Below are 22,210 nucleotides of genomic sequence, written 5' to 3' on the forward strand. Positions count from 1 at the left end.
TAATATAAAGAAATCAGCGGAGAGCAGGGGTTTGGGAAAGGTGTAAGGGAGATCCCAGAACCTATGGAACTGTATCATAAAATAATAACAAAATGGGAAAAAAAAATTTTTTTTATTAGAAAGGTAGTTTTACAAAGACAGAAAGCTCTTCCATCCTCAGCTTCACTCCCCAAATGACCACAACTGCCAAAACTGAGCCAATCCGAAGCCAGGAGCCTCCTCGGGGTCTCCCACATGAGTGCAGGGTTCCAAGGATGTGGGCCAGCCTTGTCTGCTTTCCCAGGCCGCAAGAAGGAAGCTGGATGGGAAGTGGAGCATCTGGGATAGGAATCAGCAGTGATATGGGATCCCTTTGCTTGGAAGGTAAGGATTAACCAATTGTGTCCTCCCCAGAATGGGAGATTTTCAACAAAGCAAATTTTTTGTACAATGGAAGGCAGAAACAAGGCCTGGGAGCAGGCCAGCAGGGGCACCTGCACTGGTCCCAAGTCCCTGTCACGTGAGTTTTAGCCTTCTTCCTGAGTTTTAGCCTTTTTCCTAGAGGGCAGCTTAGAGAAACCCTGCCCTGCACCTGTGTGCAACACTGTCGGGGGAGAACTCCCACATCCAGAAAGCCCCTCCCTCAATGCTCCCAGAATAGGGAGGAAGAGACGCAGGCACGCATTACATGTCCACAAAACTTTCCGACATCCCACCTGGCCCGAGCGGCGCATTCTCCAAGCTGGCTTTCCACTCCCTCTGTGCCCCGACACCGGCGCCACGAGCATGGCATCCACCCCTCCAACCTCCTGCCCGCTCAATCGGACTTGGGCCTCGCCCTCTCACCCTCCACGCCGAGCTCCATCAACCTGAGAGCCAGAGAGAGGCGGTCGCCCAGCAGGAGGACGGAAGGTGGCCTAAAAGCACGCGCGGGCGCAGCCATTGCCTCCGTGCGGGACGCGCTGCCGGGGCTCCCCTCCACGCCCTTATGAAGTGGGCGGCTCCTCTCCCTGGCCAGCGCCGGCCCTCATCCCTCCAGCCCTCGGACACACCCCGAGGGAGGAGCCACCCGCCCAGTTTGCCGGTATATCCCCGACCGGCCCAGCCCTCTGCTCTCTGCGCCTGCACCTACCGACCCGCGGACAGACATGGCCCGGGAGCCTCGGTCCGGCGCGCTGGAGCCGGAGTACCTTCAGCGGCTGCTGCTCTGCTCCCTGGAGGCCAAGAAGTCGGCCTATTGCCCCTACAGTCGCTTCCCCGTGGGCGCGGCCCTGCTCACCCGCGACGGGAGGATCTTCTCGGGTAAGGGCGGGAGCCTCGGGGTCCCTTCTCTCTGGCAGCCTGTGTGAGGGAGGGGGACAGGCGGCGACGCACAGAAAGGTTCATCGCGCTGGGAAACTCGATCCGGGCACCAGTGATTCTAAGAAGACTGGGACAGCCAGGAGGTTTGCAGGGAAGCAGAAAGGGGCATACTGGTGTGCTGGGAGAGGGGATTAATAGCTTGGCAACCTGCTCTGTGAAAGGCTCCTGGTTAAGGCTCCCACACAGCAAGTCCTAACCTCCAACCCCTGACCTAGGTGTTAGACCCATTTTTAGATGAACAAACTGAGGCCCATAGAGGGCATATGACAAGGTCAAGGTCTTGCTTTCAACCTTGCTAGGGGATGACAAAAGGGGATGCAGGTGGGTCCTGCCGAAAGGTCATGGGGTCAGCAGTGAGTGACGGGCTGGGAAGGTGGCGGGGAGGACTAGCTGGGCTGCTGCTGAGCCACTGAACTCCTTTCCTATGGCTGGCTGGTTTGGAAGAACACCAAAAGTCAAACTGGTTTGGCTAAGCTGGGGACATTGTCATTCAGGCTATCCAGGACATGCCATGGTGGGGAAGGGGAGAGAGTGCATCTGCAAGGGCTCCCGTGGTGGCCATGTCTAGTGTGTTGATATTTTGCCTGGTGGCCTGGGTCTCCAGCACCTTCAATCAGGAAAAGTAACTTTGCCTGAGGGATCCCCCGGGAGAGGAAGGGAATTGCTGTGGGAGTTAACCCTTACAGACTATCCCCGCTGGGCTTCTGCCAGGCTATGAACCTGCCTCCCCCAGCCTTGTCCCAGCAGGGGCTGTGGCTTGAATCTTTGCACTTTTGAGCTCTTAGTGCTGCAAAGCACCTCCCTGACTCCAGCAGGTGCCTCAAGACTTGCTGAGGGGCGCTGAGTGTAGTGAGGAGGCAGTGGGGCCCAGTGGTAGCAGTTGCAATGGTTGTGCTATTCTATTTCTTGGGGAGGTGGGAGGGAGGGCCGCGTAGTGTGACTCTTCTTGACTGCTTTTCCAGCATCAAAAGATTAGTGTCCTGTGGGGACAGAGAGCTGGTCGACAGCCCCCAAAACAGGAGTCCGACATTCCAACAAGCTCTGGTCTTTTCTTTCTTGAAAAGCTGATTTAAAATAAGGCTAAACCTTATACCTGTTAACCACGGGGATCCCTGCAAGAGATGTCTAGGGGAACGGCTTTGTGGCGTCACTGAGGAAGCTGCAGGGGTGCCTGACCCAGCTGGCCGAGGAAGTGAGCCAGCAGATGGAGGGGCCCCCCACACACTCCCATTCCTCTCTTCCGTAACTCTGGTTTTCCAATAAATAGATAAATAAAAAGGCAGCCCAGCTCAGGTGCTGCATATTCTCCTGTTGCTCCTTCAGCAGCCAGTATACTGTGTGCCAGGAGCCAGGGCTATCAGCATGGCAGGGGGCAGGGACCCCTTGCCTTGCCCAGGCCATGTAGCTCCAGGTTAAGCAGAGACGAGCAGGAACATGGCCTACGCTGATGGCAGGAAAGGGCCTGGCATCGTCCATACAGGATTGTGCCATGAGGGCTTGGGGAGGCTCAGGGTTGGAGGCTCCTGGGTTTGACTCCTGGCACTGCTGTTCTGTTCCCTTCCGCCTTCTGGTCCTCACCTATCTCCTGTCAGGGTTGCTGTGGGTGGGGTTGCCTGGACTGGCAACCCTGGCCTGGTGTGTCATCATCGCATGGCTGGATGCGAGATTTGGAATTAATCCGCTTTTTGTCATTGTAAGAAAGTAATAAGGAAGGAGCTTCTTGGGAAGAGGAGGTTTCTTCTGACAGTATCTGTCAGGTGGAGACAGGCAGTGACCGTGAAGGTGCCAAGGAGGTGTGCCAGGAGGCAGGGAGGGAAGCCAGACCAAGCTTACCTCAGAGGCCACACCCTAGGGACCTAGTGTCCACCCCCAGGACCTTCCTCCAACCCCACCAGGGTTATGTCAATCTCCACCTAACCCGCAAGCCATTGGCGTTCATCATCAGCCATCTCGATGAGGCTGGGGCTTCAAACATCTGTGTGAGTTTGGGGAGCCAGGTCTGGCTCGGTCTGCACAGGCTTCAAGTGGGTGAGTGCTCACAAGGTGTTTTATCCATGTTGGCTGCACCCCTCATTGCTGCCTGGAGACTTTTGGAGGCCCAGCATCAGATTGAATGACGTGGGAAGCAGGGAGTCAGGGCATGGTGCTAAGAGTGATGTGAGGATGGCACGTGGGGACCGTTAAGAAATCAAGGAGGACTGTGGCTGGCGGAACAGCGTCAAGGGTCACCACCTGCCCGTGATGTCGGCACATTCCTGGCCCATTACCACTGCTTGGTTAAGGCCCATTGAATGCATGCATGGATGCAAGTGGAACAGAGAAAGGAGATACGGTTCCTGGAGCAAGGGACAAGGCTTGGGATGGAAGGCATGAAGGGGGCGGGCTCCAGGGTCTGCAGCCACGTGTCCCAGGGCATGACAGCACCTGGCTGAAAGCAAGAAACTGTGTCGTGAGGAGCTCAAAGTACCGCATGAATCCCTAAAACGGGTCGAACACTCAGGGAGCCCCATGTGTAGAGACCAGCTCCTAATCCTGCCGCCTCCCGGGGTAAGGGAGATGAGGCTTGTCCCACACACACACACTAGCCAGAAATGACAGGATCCCACCAAAGCGGGAACAGGTTAGGGAGGATCCTGGCTGGGGCAGCCGGATGTGGAGCCTTCCTTTACCTCTGGGTTCTGCTGGCTTCTTCCTCTTACCCTGCAGGCCAGCTCTGTCTGGGTATCAGGGAGCATGACTTCACAGCCCCTGAGAAAATTATTCCCCACCAAACCCACATGGAAAAATTGCAGGGAAGAGCTCTGATTAGTCCATCTTCCGTTACAGGCATGTTTCCGGGCCAATCGCGGTTGTCCTGATGGGGTACTGTGATTGGGCCAGTTGACCAGCACATCTGACCTCAGCAGACTCCTCCTATAGGCAGAGCTCCTGCAGCTCCTGAGCAGGCTAGGGGAGGCCCGGCCTGTTCTGCCCCTGGCTGCAGCTGTGCTTAGAGGGAGTGGAAACAAACAGAAGAGTTGAGCTTCCCTAGACAGAAGGTGAGGGCAGCTGCAAAAGAGAACGGTCTATGGCAGTAAGATGGGGGGTGGCACTTAAAGGCAGCTGATACGGCAATGACCGCGGGCAGAAATGACACGGCCGGATCTCTGAGCTGAGTTCAAAGGTGCTGGTGGCACAGGTGTGCCCAGTCACAGCCTGATAGCTACCCTCATTTTCCCTCTGTTCCTGCCCAGCGTGGCCAGGTCCTGGTGCCAGTCACAGATGGGCCACCCAGGATGATAATTAAAACCTATGACAGACTGCCAGCTTTGGGGGAGAGATGGGGGCAGTGCAGAGAGGGAAGGAGCAAAACAGTAAGGGCTCCTGGGAGCAGATGAGGACACCGGGATGGGGCGAGAAGGACAGGAAAGCAGCAAGAGTGTGCCGGGGAAGGAGTGGCTGCCCGGGCCTACCCAGGCCAGAGGCTGTTTGTAGACAGCCCCTTGGCACATGGGTACAGTGGAGGGTCCATGTGTGGAACCATCCCGAGCCTGGGACATGCTGCCGAAAGGGCCCGGAAAGAGTCGAGGGCAGTGAAGGTGGCTGTTCCAAACTGGACAGGCACCTCCCCCGAGGGGGGGTGTAGTCCCTGCGGCAGCCCCTGACCTTGGGGCAGTGGTTTCGCTCCCTTCTCTCACGCTTTGCACTTGCCGTTCGGGGCAGGGGGAGAGGGGAGAAGGTCGCAGTACTGGACCAGCTCTGGTCACATGAAAGAGACACTGCAAGTTGGCCCACTTCCTGACTGACTTCCTGTTGAAAGTATTACAACCGTTCAATAGATTCTGTGTACATCTCCACCCCACCACCTTGCTCCCAGACTCCCCATTCCTGGCCTCCTTTCTCTGACTGGAAGCACCTCCCCAGAGCAGGAGACCCCTCATTCCTCCCCTCTCCCCCACTCCCGTGTTGCCCCTCCAAGCTGGCTCCTTGTAAAGCTGAGCTCTGCTGAGACCTCTGACTGCCCTCACGGGCCTGTGCAGGGGTGTCTGGCAGGGGCATGGGGCTGAAGGCCGTGCAGGGGCTGCAGGGGCTGCGGGGGCACACGTGGGGCCCTCCCCTAGTCTGGAGACTTGCCAACGTGACCCCAGATCCCAGGCCTCAGCCATTGCACGTCAGCACGAGGATTCCTGGACTCCCATCCCGAACCGCTGCATCGAGTTGGGGGCTGCAGGGGTGGGGCTCCTCTCTGTCTCAGAGTGTGGAAATCACTCGCCACGCAGGAGAACTTTCCTTGCCCATACTGATGCCATCCCGCCCCAGCTCTGCCCAAATCACCAAACCCTTCAAAACAGCCTCCTGGAAACACCTCAGAGCACAAGAGCAGGGTATGCGGCCCGGCTCATTGCCACCAGCCTCCATTTTTCCACTCTGTAAAATGGGTCTAGGATGGTGTCTGGATTGAGTCTCAGAATGCAGGCATGGTGCTCCCCAGGGCTGCCTGCAGGATAGAAACCTGGTTCAAGGTCGTGATTCCTGCTGCGAGTGTCCTCATCCTGGGAAGGGTAGTCCAGGCTTGTGCTTGTGGATCCCACCCAGCCGGTCCAGCATCCCGCATGCATTTCAGAGTCAGTGTAGGCAGCCCCGGGAGCGAGCAGGGCTCCTCCACGGGGCCTGTGACCCAGGGAGGCAGAGCCCAACGGTCTGGTCTGGTCGTCCGTGATTACAGCACACGGCCACACACTTCCTTTTCTCCTCGAGCAAGGCCAAAACGTTACACTTGCACTTTCTAGCCACCCTAGTTGGCACCTCAGGCTGGAGCGCTGAAGTGAGCAATGCCCCTTGTCTAGTCAGAGGGCAGCACCTTGATTTCCTCAGGACGCTCTTCTCAAAGAGTGCCTTTTTAGACAGAGTAATCGGGGAGGGCTTCTCTGAGGAGGTGACATTTGCGCTCAGGCCTAAGTGAGCTGTGTACAGACAGGGTATCGAGGGATGAGGTTACTTGGACATCGTAATTGGTTTTACCATCGGTCGTGGACTCCAATGACAGGTCACTCCATAAAAGGCATCCATTTCCCCATGAGCAGAGCCGAGAAGATTGGTTTTCTATACAAAGAAAGGATGGAGAAAAGCAGCCACAAAGAACAAATATTAGCAGTTGAAGGTCCCTCTCCTTGTGAGGTGGGGGCAGGGAGGCAGGTGCCAGAGAAGTGACTGCTCAGTCCTGGTGACTGTGCAAACCACTGCACGGGCCAGCTGAGCACGAGCCCAGCGAGGCTGCTGTCTCAGGGGAACTCGGCCGTTTCCTTTTAGCTTGCAAGTTGAGATAACAACTTGGCTTTGATTTCAGCGGAGCTTTAGCTTGAGTCTGCTAGGGGCCCAGCGCCAAGTCCAAAACAGCAGCTTGTTACAGAGGAGAGAACTCTGAGCAGTGCAAAGGTCCTGAGGCAGGAGTGCACTCCGCGTCCTTGGAGAGTGGCTGGCGGGACGGTGGGTCTGGAGGACTGAAGAAAGGGATGGTCGGAAGTAGGCAGGTTGGCGCCAGATCGTGGAGGGCCCTGGTGGCTGTGAGAAAAGGCAGGACCGGCCACACAGGCCTTGCAGCGCAAGGGCCTCAGCTTGCACGCAGTCCGTGAGGACGCACTGTGGGGGAAGGGAGGCTGGTGTCGTGGTGCAGGAAGTGAGCTGTCACCTGATATAGTAGCATTCGAGTTCCCGGTCCTGGCTGCTCCACTCCCCACCCAGCGCCCTGCTAGTGCACCTAGGAAGGCAGCAGAAGACGGCATGAGTATTGAGGTCTCCCACACGAGGGTCCTGATTTCTGGAAGCTCTCGCTCTCCATCTGACTCTTTGCCTTTCTCCTGACCTGTCACTCTGCCATTCACAACCACAAATAAATCTTTAAAGAAAGCAGTGACAGTAACAGAGAGCTGCCGAGCTGCCGTGCCGGGCTCTGTGCTGGAGTCTTCCCCGAGTATGTGCAGTTCATTCTCACGGGTGGGCGGGTGGTCCGCAAGGAGATGCCCAACACCAGCTAGGCTGGCCCCTTTATTCAGAAAGCAGGCTTGTGTGGGCAGCCCACGCCTCAGCCGGGGCATGCTCTCGGTGCCCTTCTGGGAGCGGCCTGCTTGCTGGCAGCATCCAGGGGCAGCTCAGAGCATCTTGCATCAGGAGGCAGGGTCTGCATGTCTTTGGAACACCCCCGCTGATGAGTCCCCAGGACTGCTGGGGACCTCCCCTGATAACTTTTCCATCCAAGGCCCCACCTCTGAACTCCATGCGGCTGGATTAGGTGCCCACCCTCTTTGTGCCTCACAGTGGAATATAGTTTCTCTATTCCTTTTAAAGATTTATTCATTTGAGGGCCCGGCGCGATAGCACAGTAGTTAAAGTCCTCGCCTTGCATGCACCAGGATCCCATGTGGTCGCCGGTTCTAATCCCGACAGCCCTGCTTCCCATCCAGCTCCCTGCTTGTGGCCTGGGAAAGCAGTTGAGGACAACCCAAAGCCTTGGGAGCCAGCACCCACGTGGGCAACCCGGAAGAGCTCCTGGTTCCCAGCTTCAGATCGGTGCAGCACCAGCCATTGTGGCCGCTTGGGGAGTAAACCATTAGACAGAGAATCTTCCTCTCTGTCTCTCCTCCTCTCTGTATATCCACCTTTCCAATAAAAATGTTAAAAATAAATCTTTTTTTTAAAAGATTTATTTATTTGAAAGAGTGACAGAGAGGGAGAGATCTTCCATCTGCTGTTCCATTCCCCCCATACAGAGACAGCGGTTTGGGGTGGGCCAGGCAGGAGCCCAGAACTTCTTCTGGGTCTCCCATATGGGTATGGAAGCCCGAGTACTTTGGGCTGTCCTCCACTGCTTTCCCAGGAGCATTTGCAGGGAGCTCAGTCAGAAGTGGGGAAGCCTGAACTTGGAGCCTGAACTACTCGCAGAGAATGCCAGCGGTGATTGAACCCACTACACCACAACGCTGGCAATGGAGTTGAATTTCAGTGCGTGCAGCCATGAGGAAAGAAATCTCTCCCTGTCATCATTTTACAAATGCTGGTGCTGCGCCTTCCTCTCCCTGGTTGTCAGAGGACGGCATAAAGGATGCCAGGCCAGGACCAGCCCAGGGCTTGCTCTCTGCAAAGCAGTGTGGGTAGTGGGGCAGGCACATGCGCTCCCCACGATGACTCCTTGACTGGTGGAAGAAAGGTTCTCTCTGCAGCTTTTCTGAGCTACTAGCATGCAGACACGTGCGCAGTGGTCCCTGGAGGTTGGGCCACTTGCAGCAACCATAGGCAAGGCACAGGGCTGTGTGAATCATGTCTGTTAGGACATGGGTCAGGCTTGAGGTAGGGCCAGGGCGGGCCTGCTGGGAGGAGAGGCAGAAGTCAGGGGCAGGAGGTCAGCACGGTTGGGAACAAGCCAGAGTGGAGCCAGGGGAGTCACCTGGGGCCAGGATCAAGAGTCTGGCAGGGCAGCAAGAGAGCCTCATTCATTTATTCACTCAGCTATGGTTGTTCTAGCAACGAGGCAGAACAGGGAGGGGTTGGTTCCAGCCACAAGATGACTCACTATTCATGTGCAGGAAAGCACATCCAGGGCTGCGGCACCATGCTGGCCCTCTGTCCCCTGTCTCAACTGCATCTGGGTGGTTGACATGCCAGCAACCATGGACAGAGGAGCAGGTGTCAACGCAGGAACCAAGCTGGTGGGCATTGGAGGGTAGATAGGCTGGAAGGACTGAGAGTCAACTCCCGCCTCTGCTTCCCATCTATCTTCCTTAAAATGTACACCCTTGGAGGTTAACAGGTGATGGTTCAAGTTCATGGGTCCTTCTACTCAGATGGAGTTCCTGCCTCTTGGCTTTGGTCTGACCCAGCCATGGCTGTTGCAGGCTTTTGGGGAGTGAATCAGTGATAGATGTGTGTGTGTGTGTGTGTCACTCTGCCTTTCAAATACATGAAAATAAATTTTAACAACAAAATTTAAGAATGTAATTATAAATCTTCCATCTTTCGTATCACTTTGGATTACCTTCCTTTGGTCAAACCTTAATCACGTGGCCAAAGTTAACTGCAAAGGCGTCTGGGAAATACAGTCTCCGAGTAGCCATGTGATCACCCACCTTGGAATAGAAGTTCCATATGGAAGAATTAGGAAGTGAATACCAGGAAACCATTAATAGCCTTGCCCTGATCAAAGACAGGCAACAACATGTGACAAGTGTCGTTTGCCACATCCTGGTGGCCAAGGGAAAGCTCAGCTCACTTGTTCTTGGCCTCATCTCAGATAATGAAGCATTTCTTAGCCAGTCTGGTCAGGCCTGGGAGAGGCCGTGGCTCATGATGGTCCCAGAAATGACACTGAAACAGCAGACCCAAGGGGGTGTCTTCCTCACCAAAGGCTGGGCCCCCTTGGGAAGCCACAGCATTGCCCCCCCACGTTTGCAAGGTCACGAGAACCTCCCACAGAGCTTGGGAGTCTCTTGTTGGCTGTGGACAGTTTGCTTTGCAATGCAACTCCCATAGAGCGTTGGCTGAACCCCAATACACTACAGGTCTACACTTGGCATTGAGATCTCTCCCAGTCCATTGGGTTGCCACAGCAACATACCTAGGTAGGTTCTACAGAAGAGAAGTTTATTTCCTACCCATCTGGAGGCTGGAGAGGACCCCAGTTTCTCACATTTGGCACCTTCTTACCACAAGGCAGCTCTCTGGGACCTCCCAGGTAAGGGCACTATCCTGAACACCCTGTTGGGGTGTTCAAGCCACTCAGCCTCTGCCTCCTCACACCATCACTTTGGAAGTTAGAACTTCCACAGTGAATGTGGTGGGGAATGGGACATCCAGGCATGACTCCCAACACTTAGCTTCTGGCCTCAGTCCTTCCTTGGCCTTGACCTCTGCGGGGGTGGTAGGGTTGCTTAATCATCCCTGTTACACTGCGGCTGTTCCCAAAGCCATCCCCTTCTCCCGACTATGTGAGGTTGACCATTTCCTCCCTATCCTGGAATAAGTGGTTCTGCTGGATATACCCCCGAGCTTCCCTTCTCTTTTTAGGGTGCAACGTAGAAAATGCCTGTTACACCCTGGGCAACTGTGCTGAACGGACCGCCATCCATAAGGCCATCTCCGAAGGGTGCCAGGATTTCAGGGCCATCGCCATTGCCAGGTGAGTGGGATAGCTTTGTTGCCACAGTATGGACTAACCTCTCCAGTCCTGATCCTCCGTGCACCTGCTGTCCATCCACTCACTCATCTGCCACACCTCTGCTCAGTGCCAGGCACTGGGCAGGCCCCTGGGCTGAAGGCAGGGGACAAAGAGATAAGTAGAACATGGACTCTGCCCTCAGGGAGCCCTCAGAGCCGGCCAACACCTCTGGACGCTCCTGCCTGTCCAGGGCTTGTTTCCGAGTAACCGGATGGAGCCTGCAGTGTACGAGAAGGGCCCAGCTGCCCAGAGCCGTGGCAATGACCAGGGTCTGTCCTGGCTTCTCTTTGGCAGTTTCAGGAATGTTCTGTAAAACCAGGCAGGGCTCAGTGTGCAGATTGCACTGTAGGAAATTGAAAGGGGTCGGGTGAGGGAGAATCACTCATTTTCAAAGCTGATACAAGAAAATGGTGCTATTCTGGGGACATAGAGGCCAAAGCCAATGATGGGGGGAGGGGGGTGGAATGGCATACCGGCCTTCCCTGGCAAGAATATCCAAGTCAAGGCTTTTTCCCCTCTTGGCCAGCACCTGCTGGGAAACATGCTTGGGTATTGCTAGCAGTCATTAGAACTGTCTTTATTTACATAAACCTGCCTTTCTCTGCTCTCCTCTGCCATCCCCCCAGCACTGGCATGCTGAGCCAGGAATGCAGTCATCATTGCACTAATGAGTTGTTAGAAGGGGAGAGTGGACCCAGAGGATAAATGGGAACTGCCAAGAGTCTTGTTAACTTTGCACGGGGACTAAGTAGTCTTGAGAGCCTCTCTGAAATGACTCAGGTGGGAGGCTGTCCCCTAGGCAGGTGCACAGGACTGCAGAGACCAGGGTGGGGCTTTGGCAGGCAGAAGAAATGCGCGTGCCTCCTGGGGGGCCCCTATGCAATCATCAAAGCTGATAAGAGTGACCTCAGAGTGTGAGCAAGGTCACAGCAGGGAATTCCATGAATGCCCAGCAGGAGGCAGGATAAGGGAGGAGGGAAGTGACAGGAAGGTGGGGAGGGAGAAAGAAATGTGGAGGAAATTTCCTGATACAGCCTGAGCATTCTGGCTTTCAGTGTTTACTCTGGTTCGGGCAGCTTTTCTCTCTCTCTCTTTTTTTTTTTTTTTTTTTTTTTTTTAGCTCAATATATATTTGCAAGGCAGAGTTACAGAGAGGGAGAGACAGATCTGCCATCCACTGGTTCACTCCCCTAACAGCTGCAAAGGCATACTGCTGGCTGCTCCCCTTCCCATCCAGCTCCTTGCTAAGGCACCTGGGAAAGGAAGCAGCAGTGCTTGGGCCCCAGAACACATGTGCAGACCCAAAGGGATTCTCACGCTCCTGGCTTCCACCAGGCAGCTCACAGGCTGCAGTGTCCTTACCTGCCCCTTCTAAAGCTCACCCTGGGCAGAGTGCTGAGTGGCCAGCTAAAAACGCCCCCAGGGTTGGCGAGACTAGCTTCAGCTCCTGCTCTGTGGTGGGCTATAGCCCTGCTGCGGGCGTCTGAGAAGCACCTGGTACCCAGCACAGCAGGGATCAAAGCCACTGTTCCAAGGCTACAGCAGCTACTGGTGTATGCTGTGGAGGCCAAGCATACAGGCTCCTAATGCCATTCCTGGCCCGACTGCCCTGTGGCCCTGGGCCAGCTGCTTCCCTTCGTGGCCACCTGCACATCTCCACCCCTCCAGGGCTGTTGAGGATGAGCTAACACCCCTAGGGGGCCTTAGAATGTGCCTAGCTAATATATGGTAGAAATCCTTAGATGTGGTCCATGCACCTAATCCCAAAGCCATGGTGCCTAGAGGCACCGTCTTGCAGTTTGTGACGGTCAAGGTCTGGGCCAAGTCCAACGTTCCCATGTTCGGCACTGTTGGCAGCCTTGAAAACCTCACAGGAATGTGGGCCGTCATGTGCAGGGACCAGATCCTCCAAGGCTTCACAAAGATTCCATTCCAACTCCAGTATCCTTGACCACAGTCCCCAAGAGTAGCCACCCACCATGTAGACCCTGGCTTCCCCTGCAGGCAGCAAGGGCCCCACAGTCAGGAACTCTACAAGGCTGCTGCGGTCCATTTCCCAGGCCTGTCTCACCCAGAGCAGGCTCATGACCCTCCTGGGTGGGATGAAATAGGATGCAGTGCCTCGCCCAGCCCCCAAAGCGGGACCACCAGGTTGCCACAACTGTCACCTGGGTGTTGCAAGGGTGTGAGCAACACCCACGTCTCCACGTACCCCGAGCCGAGTGGAGGGACTAGGGTTATGAGACACACAAGACAGACAACACACACAACACACTGAGGCTCATTCTTGTGAAGTGAGGCCTTTATTCAAAGTCGAACTCTCTTATATAGTCTGCCTGGCCCCTCCCAGGATCTTCCCAATGGTTAAGCAACACCTAAGCTCCCCAAAGGACGTGCAAAAAGGGGAAGCAAGAAGGAGGGAAATTGCAGTCAGGACGTGCAAAAATGGGAAGCAGGAAGGAGGGAAATTGCAGTCAAGCCATGGGCTAAATGTATCAGGCCATGATTGCCCTTCCTGTTACACCTTTGAGAAACAGCTGAGCTGTGGAGTTAACCCTTGGGAGACCGGGGCCTACACAAGGGTTAACTTGGCTCAGTGGGTGTCCTGGGAAGAGGTCCCCAAAGCTGGGAGCCCAGAGGGGACCCAAGTTTTCCATGGAGCAGAATCTTTTTGTTTGTTTTGTTTTGTTTTTTTTGTAAAGATTTATTTATTTTTATTGGAAAGTCAGATATACAGAGAGGAAGAGAGAGAGAGGAAGATCTTCCACCTGATGATTAACTCCCCAAGCAGCTGCCATAGTCAGAGCTGAGCCAATTTGAAGCCAGGAGCCCGGACCCTCTTCTGGGTCTCCCATGTGGGTGCAGGCTCCCAAGGCTTTGGGTCGTCCTTGACTGCTTTTCCAGGGCATAAGCAGGGAGGTGGATCGGAAATGGAGCAGCTGGGGCATGAACCAGCACCCATATGGGGTCCTGGGTGTGCAAGGCGAGGATGTTAACCATTATTATTATTTGTTTGTTTTTTATGATTTTTGCAAAGGTTATTAGGGTGCAAAGTGTCAGGGGCTACAGGAAGGTGGGTGAGACCGTTATTTCCACAGTCTCTTTTTTCCTTCCCATAGCTTGGGAAAAGGGGGGACATAAGGGGAGAAGCCACACCTAGCCTCCCAACCACCTCGGCGTCCTGGCAGAATCGGTTTTTGATGGGACCCTTCACACACCCACACGCACACACAGGAAAAAGGCTGTTAATCAGGTTAGCAGCCTGTCCCGCTCTCCCCACGCTGCCTCCTCCTGTCTTCCCCCTGGCCCGTCTCTCTGTACTTGAGCCACATTTGCTGGGTCCCAGCTCTTCTCACCGGTGTATAAGCACCCGAGCATGATGAATTGTGTATGCATGCTTTCCCCCCCAACACTGCACGTCCAGTGCCAGTCACAGTGCCTGGCGCATAGTACATACTCAATAAATACTTGTTCACCGAAATGAGACGCTGCTTTGCAGGAGGCCTGGCACATTCTAGGCACACGGTAGCCAGGTGAGCGTTATTGTTAATGTATAACACGGCCCCTGAGAGAGCAGTGTGCAAAACGCACAATCGATAATAAAATGATCGAGGACAAAGTACTGGAAAGATAATAAAGCCTGTCTGTAAGCAGATGAGTGCCGGTAAGTGGCGCCAGCAGCCACCGCCTGTGCACAACGTTCTAGACTGTTCAGCAGCAGCACCAGAGCCTCACGTGTGTCTGCACTCCTGTGCCCTTTGCTGCACGCCTGTGGAACGCATCATGTGATTCATTCACATTCCAGGAAGAAAAGGCACCCCGAGGGGCCGCCACACCCCAAGGCCCACGTAATAACTTACAGAGAAGCCAGCAGAGACCCAACATCTGCATAATGGCTTGTGTTTTTTTTTTTTTGTTTGTTTGTTTTTCAGAAAGAGTGCAAGGGCAAAGCCAATAGTGGCTGCTGGTTTACCCTACGGCCCCCCAGTGGGTATGGAGGTTCCCATAGTTAACACTGACGCTCTCAGAGGTAGCCCTTGGCTGTCAGCTGCTCTTCTCCAAGCTCGCTGGAGCCCAGCAGCTGGCATGGCTCTGGGAGTCACATGCATCTAATTGCTTCATGCCCCAGGGCCTTTGCACATGCTATTTATGTATGTGCCTACAACACAGACAGGCCTGGGGCTGCAGGAATCTACTCCTTCTCCAAGGACTGTACCCGATGTCACTTCCTCCAGGAAGTACACTCTCTGTAAACAGAGCTCGCATCCCTCTCCGGGATCCTTACTGCATTGGTTGCAAGTGAGAACTCTGTGACCCGCTGGGATAAGCCACAGACTCTCTCTCCCTTAGCCTTTACATCCTGGGGCTGTGGTCCCAAGGCAGTGCCTGCTCCTCAGACCTATCTTCCAGCAGATGCCTTGCCTCAGGGCTACAGGGCAGACTAGGCGGACACCATCTACCTGGCCACAGCCATCTACCTCCCACAGTGTCTGGGAGCTCAGGGCCGGGTGGGGGGTCTGACGGTGGGCTGGTTTCGAGAACCTGACTTGAGTTTGCTCTGCTCTTGCAGTGACCAGCAGGATGACTTCATCTCGCCATGCGGGGCCTGCAGGCAGGTCATGAGAGAGGTAAGCAGCTGCTGCCCCTTTCCTGGAATGCCAGGCTGTGGGGGCCACTGGGAGCCTGCAGGCGCAGTGCCAGTCCGGCTCACTTGGTGGCAGGCTTCAAAGGCCTGAGGTCACATGCGTCCCTGCACTCCTCCAGCCTGTGCTGAGCCTGCGTGGATGTTGCCCCAGGCCCTGAGCGCTGGTGCTGCTAGAGCTCACCCTGCAGGGCAGCGCAGGCTGGGGGTCTCACATGGAACACTCCAGGTCGGGGGGCGAAGGGGGGAGCCTGCAGGCCAAACCCATGTTTGTGTAAATAAAGTTTTATTGGAACACACATGGGCCATTCACTCCCAGTCAGTGGCTGCCTGGGTCTTGCGGCAGTGGAGTGGAGCCCCTGGCACAAAGGTGGCATGCTGGCAGCTCCTGGACTTCCACTGCTGGGTCCCTAGTGGGAGGATGAAATTTTCCAGTCTTTTTTCTCCTTTTCCTCCTACTTCTTCATTTATTGGGCCTGTCATGATGGCTCAGTGGCTAAATTCTCTCCTTGCATGTGCCAGGATTTAATATCAGGGTCCTGGTTCCTGTCTCAGCTGCTCCACTTCCCTTCCAGCTCCCTGTTTGTGTCCTGAGAAAGCAGCTGAGGATGGCCCAAAGCCTTGGGACCCCTCATTCATGTGGGAGACCTGGAGGAGGCTCCTGGCCTCAGATCAGCTCAGCTCCAGCCATTGCAGCCACCTGAGGAGTGAACCAATGGATGGAAGATCTTTCTCTATCTCCTCTCTGTGAATATGTCTTTCCAATATGATAAATAAATCTTTAAACAAGAAAAGATTTATTTATTTATTTGAAAGAGCTACAGAGAGGAGAGAGACAGAAAAACATCATTCACTGGCTACTCTACAAATAATTGCAGTGACTAGGCCTGAGCCAGCTGAAACCAGGAGCCTAAAACTCATTCAGGTCTCCCATGCAAATGGCAGGGTCTCAGTGCTCGGGCCATCCTCCACTGCTCTCCTGGCTCATCAGCAGGGAGCTGGATCGAAAGTGGAGCAGCCAGGCCTTGAGCCTGCACTCCACTACAGGATGCCAACATCACAGGCGGGGCTTAACGCGCTGTGCCACAACGCTTGTCCCAGTCCCTGCTTCTGATGGCCAGGAGGGGGCAGCCTTTGAAGATGACATGTGAGTAGAAATGTGGACAACAGAGATGTGGAAAGGGGGATTTTCTGAGGAAGCAGCAGGCTTCCCATGTAGACAGTGAGTATGGGAAGGAGTATGGAGACCCCAAGGGGCCGGGGTGTGGTGGGGGAGCCACGGCATGTGGGCCAGAGAGCTTTTATCCCACCAATAAGGGGACTGAACAATACTCTTAGAAATAGTTACAGCGCCAGATTCATTTGACCCCATTCCAAATAACTGGGAGTGGCTGGCGCAGCAGCATGTATGCTAATCCTCCACCCGTTGTGCCAGCATCCCTCATGGGCTCTGATCTGTGTCCTCCACCCGTTGTGCCAGCATCCCTCATGGGCTCTGATCTGTGTCCCAGCTGCTCCATTTCTGATCCAGCTCCCTGCTTACGGCCTATGAAAGCAGCGGAGGATGGCTCAAGTCCCTGGGCTCCTGCACTGACATGGGAGAGCCCAAGGAGGTTCCTGGCTCCTGGCTTCAGAGCAGCTCAGCTCCAGCCACTGGGGCCACTGGTAGACAGAAGATCTCTCTCTGTGTCTCTCCTTCGCTCTGTAAATCTTCTTTTCCAATTAAAAATAAATGATTCTTAATAATAATAAAAAAAGGAAACAAAAAAATAATTGAAAAAAATTATAAAGAAGCAGGCAAGACAAGAGGGTAGTTTAGATCTGAGGCCCATGGAAGATTCCGGAGTTCCTGTGCACATTGCACATTTGGGTTTGGAGGGGAACTCGCAGGTGTGCCCCAAGAGGTGCAACCTCCCAGAAGCCGCCAGCCGTCTCTGCCCTCTAATGCAGCATCTTGCTCTGAATGTCTCCACCATGTGGATTCTGAGAGGCGCTGGGCTTCAGGAAGGTCAGTGACCCCCACGCCCCAGCCCGAGCCAGCTCCGGCCTCCTCCATGCCATCACTTGCCGGAGACCAGCTCCGGCTGACTCGAGAGCTTGCAAAGGATGCATGGATCGGCAAGACGGTAAGAAGAAGAGATAAGACACGGACCACTGTGGCTTGATGCTCATAATGGACAACTCAGAAAAGTTGCCTTCTTTATTTATACACAGATTATCACAAGCTTTTGCACAATATCCAATTGTTTCATTTTTACATCGTGGTTAAGAAAATACAAAAAACAATCTTAAGGAAAATGTTTTCAACAATCAGTACTCACTGGAACCTGCAGTCACCTGGCTGAAGCCAGGAACTCCACGGTTGGCAGTGTATGCAGTTACATAGTGACAAATGATTTACTTATATTTAAAATCAGTTTTTACTAAACACAAACTAATATTGCTTAGAATATTAAGAGTACAGAATTAGAAGATCATAGAAGGATTTTATAAAAGCATATAACATAGATTCTTTGCTAAATCTTATAATCAAATCATGCATCAATTACCATCACCTTCACCTAGTGCTGATTCAATTGTTTTTTGTTCTTTTGTTAAAGGGCAGTGAAAGGGATCAAGGCAATTCAGCCAATCTACAGAGGGCTTTTACAAGAAACTTCCTTTTATCTTTATAAACTGAAGTGCCAATATAAGATAGAGATTTTAAGCCATTTTGAGGGGTTCACATTTGTTTCCCTTTAGAAGATGCCCCATATACTTTTGCTTTCTGTGGTGAGAAACTAAGATGCATCATATCATGTGTTGTAACAGTTCGAGGCACATAACTTCATGATTGCCATCTGTTCCAAGATATTATCAATCCACTTCTTAAGGAAAACATTACTTATATTAGGGCAAACTTCAGAACAAAAGTGGCCACATAACAGGATATTTGGAGACATTGTGGGCTCAACTGTACTATTGTATACTTTTAGCTGTGTGTCATAGCCTTATGTCACTAAAGATGTTTATCATAACATGATTGATCAATTTGAGGTGTCATACCAGTTACAGGAATCACTTCACATTAGCAGAAAAACAATAACAACCTCAGGAGAATTCTACATCAGAGAGATGTAGAATGTCTCTCTGAAACATCAGAGAGGTGACTGAGTGTCGATACGATGGGGTGAGGCAGCAATGAGGTGACCAGAGACATTCTGCCGGGCCTTGCCACGCAGTCAGAAACTCCTTGTAGCCTTGCTAACTGAGGAGCGGTGCTCATCACACACCCATGCCATCCGACCCAACTGCACGGCTCCCCACAGTCACTCCTGTCTGTTGTCGGTTTGGGCTTATAATGTCTAGAAACTGCTGACTCCCCAGGGTTTGTGCTACCTACCGGAAGCAGAGAGGCTGGGGCTTGACTTCCGTGCAGGGCAGGATGCTGGGAAGCAAGCAGAGGCAGCCGGCTTGACCTCTTGCCAGGACTGCAGACCAGGCCCGGCTCGCAGAGCTCTGTCCAACAGAGTAGCCATGGCTAAGGTCAACTTAAGGAAGCCAGGAACATGGTGCCAAGTCCTCAGCTGTGATTCATTTGCTCATCGCTCTCTTCCCCAAACACACTAGAAATTGGCAAGTGAGAGTGAATGGCCGCGTGAAAAAATTGCTGCAGGAATGGCAGGCAAAACTGCAACCAGAATGTAAATGGTGGGAACTGAGGCTTGGGGGCTGGGGACCTGGCTCAGCATCCCACCACCCTGCCAGGCAGAGCCTGCCAAGCCGAAAGAGCCAGAAGACTGATTGTGTCTGCTAAGGACCCGGTGACTCAGACAGAAGCATAGAGGAGCAGCAGCTGCACACCCGAGCAGTCCCTGGCAATAGTGTCACCTGTCAGAAGGATGGACTGAGTGCCCGCTGGCTGCCAGGCACCCGCTGCAGGCAGATGCCCTTCATGCTTCGCATACAGCAGGTGGAACGCCCCTCCTACCAGCCCTCCCACCCAGACAGGTGCCTGCCTCTAAGACCCCTTCCCTGAAGAGCTGCCATTCTGCTGGGGTGACACAGCCTCAAGCAGCACCGCTCATGGTGTAGGAGACAGATTAGCAGACACGCTGTCTCTGCTGACTGCTTTGCAAGGCCTCCGTTTTCTCATGGGGCTTAAAAGTAACAGCTAAATCACAGGGGGAATGAAATACCGTGTGTGCAGTAACCAGTGTGAAACAAAACAGGCATATGACTTTTCCATGAAGTCTGGCTCCAGACTTGTGGGCTGGAACAGCAAAGAAGGGAAACAGCCAGACTCTAACCCAGGGCTGCTCCACTTTCCCAGCCACACCACCTCCTTCACGCAGTCTTTGCCTCTTTTCCAGTTTGGCACCAACTGGGACGTGTACATGACGAAGCCAGATGGCACATATGTGGTGAGGACAGTCCAGGAGCTGCTGCCTGCTTCCTTCGGACCTGAGGATCTGCAGAAGTTCCAGGGAAGACCAGAGAACTGCTAGCACCTGGGAGAGCCTGGGGTCCCGAGGGCTTCAGGGCACAGCACCAGTAGAGCTTCTGAAAGACATCCTCTCTAGCCTGGAGACACCTGCCAGTTGAGTTCAATGATACAGGGCCGGACAAGGATGACTTCTTCAAGCTACACTCAAGCATGTTGGTCATTGGCTGGAGTGACTCCGGGCCTCACTCTGGGCTGGGCAAGATCTTCCCCTGAACCCACCAGGGCCTCCCTGGGACTCAGGGTGCTTCACCCCACTCCACTCCTGCTGTCCTTTCTGCAGGTACTCTAAAACCCCATACCGTGTGTGCAGTAATGCTTGGGAATGCCTACTCCCATATCAGAGAACTGGGTCAAGTCCTACTGCTCCACTTCGCATCCGGCTCCCTGCTAATGCACCTGGAGGAGCAGCAGACGATGGCCCTGGTGCTCCAGGCCCTCACCCCACACGGAGACCCTGACGGAGGTTCTGGACCCTGGCTTCCGTCCAGAGCTGCAGCCATTTGGGGAATGAGCAGTGGCTAGATACTGTCTCTCTCTCTCTCTCTCTCTCTTGTTCTCTTTTAAAGAAATAAAGTCAATCTTAAAAAAAAAGACTGATTGTCCAGCAGCATTGTACAATGGACAGCTCCTGTATTTAGAGAACACCAGACTTCAGGGAGGTTGGGGGACTCGTTCTAAGACCCCTGCAAAACCCAGAAAGCCCCACTTTCATCTCCAACATCACCTACTGTTTGCCAGGCACTGTGCCGAGGGGGTTAACACAGTCCTCCGAGGTTACCACCATTGCCCTCAAAGCCCAGAGAGCTTCCGTCACTCAGATCCTAGGTGGCAGAATTTGAAAGAGGTCCGATTCCTAGTGATTTTTCCCATTCTCCCACAGCCTGGTCTTTATTTACCGAGCACCTTTTGCGGGTGAAACCTGTACCTACTGCCGAGGGGAAGGGTTCAGGCTGCAGGTCCTGCCCTTGACCAGCTGAGCCTCCAACAGGGACACGGGCTGCACAGGAATTTGCTCACCATTCCCAGTAGTGCAAAGGGCAGGGCGGGGGCAACAATAAGGCCTGTGCCCTCCTCTTCCTGGGACAGGCAGGTAGGTCACCCCCTCTGCCTCATGTGGGTGCTAATGAGACTGGCTTCTGCTGGACACACCTAGTCCAACCTGCCATGATCTTGGGACACCAAAAAGTCCTCCCTCCATTGAAGCATGGTAAAAACACTTTGCCTTCTTTTCATGCTGGCTTTGGGGTCTTCAGCATGCTCCTTGGGAGACATTGACAAGAAAGAGGGAACTGGAAGACAGTTTGCCAAGATGCTAATGTCAGGCAAAAACCTGCGTAGGAATGATTGTTTTTTTTTTTCTTCTTTCTGTATATCTGTATTTTTTGTGAAGTTTCAAAAACATGTTTAAAACTCAACATCCACAAAAATATATTTAAAAAAAAAAAAGAAAGAAAAGAAAAATGGTACTGTGTAATGACAAAGGGTTTGCACTTGGGGGCAGTATTATGGCATAGTGGCTAAAGTCACTGCCTGCAGTGCCAGCATCTCATATGGTCATGGGTTCGAGTCCCTGCTGCTCCACTTCTGATCCAGCTTCCTGCTGATGCTCTTGAGAAAGCAGTGGGAGAGAGAGCCCAGTTGATTCGGCCTGTGCTCCCATGTAGGAGACCCAGAAGGAGTTCCTGGCTCCTGGCTTAGACCTGGTCTAGCCTTAGCTGTTACAGTCATTCAGGAGTGAAGCAGCAGATGGAAGGCCTGCCTCTCTTTTAATAAATAAATAAAATAAAACTTTAAAAAAAGCCTTTTCTTTCAAATAAGTAAAATATTTTTTTAAAAGAGTTTGCACTTAGCAATTGACCTGTCTGCAAACTGTGTGACTTTGCCACGTGAGACTCAGTTTCCTCATCTGCGAGATGGGTGATGGTACCCTCTGCTTGGGATTATTGGGAGGATGGGTTGCCATCCAGCAATACTGATATCCCTGTGTTCAATTCTCCTCCGCAGGGAGCTCTCTAAAAATGTGGGCCGCTGACCTTCATTAAGGATGACAAGTGGTGGCCTTCTAAGGGAAAATTCGATTTCAGTCAATTTAACTCATTCCTTGAATAATTACCTGTGTGCCAGATCTTTCTATGGCTGTGAATGGGACAGAGTCCCTGTCCTCAGGAGGTTGGCTCCTCTGCAGGACAATGAGACCCACCTGCAGTTCCAGACAGATCCACCAAGAGAGCCAGGGACCCAGAGAAGCAGGAGTGGGAGTGGGACCAGCCCCAGGACTAGGAGTGGGAAGCAAGAGCTGTGGGAAGGCATGAAGCCCGGGGCTCCTGCCCTTCTGGACCAGGAAGGTTCTTGACCAAGGACCCCAAGGACGTTTGCTGTCCGTGTGCTGCATTGGCCGGAGGTCTTGCGAGCAGCCATGCTGCCTGGCTGGCTCTGTGTGTGTTTAGGAACCTGCAGCCCAGCTGGGAGCAGCCCCTCCCCTCCTGCACTACCATCCCCACCAGATACAGGGGAAATTGGAAGCCTTTGTCCCACCCACCGGACCCCATACCTC

The 22,210-nt window shown here is 53.6% G+C and overlaps 1 protein-coding gene across 1 annotated transcript; it reads left to right on the top strand.

Moving 5' to 3' along the window:
- Positions 1-1,075: 1,075 nt before the first annotated feature.
- CDA (cytidine deaminase) lies at positions 1,076-20,202 on the top strand. The gene is made up of 4 exons (XM_040987718.1): positions 1,076-1,281; positions 10,378-10,489; positions 15,099-15,156; positions 19,523-20,202. Exons 1-4 carry the CDS (start codon positions 1,128-1,130, stop codon positions 19,655-19,657), a joined length of 459 nt encoding a protein of 152 aa, XP_040843652.1. The 5' UTR covers positions 1,076-1,127; the 3' UTR covers positions 19,658-20,202.
- The last annotated feature ends 2,008 nt before the right edge of the window (positions 20,203-22,210 follow it).

This window comes from Ochotona curzoniae, unplaced genomic scaffold (assembly GCF_017591425.1).
Source record: "Ochotona curzoniae isolate NIBS_2020 unplaced genomic scaffold, NIBS_Ocur_1.0 contig_4792, whole genome shotgun sequence".
NCBI classification, from domain to species: domain Eukaryota; kingdom Metazoa; phylum Chordata; class Mammalia; order Lagomorpha; family Ochotonidae; genus Ochotona; species Ochotona curzoniae.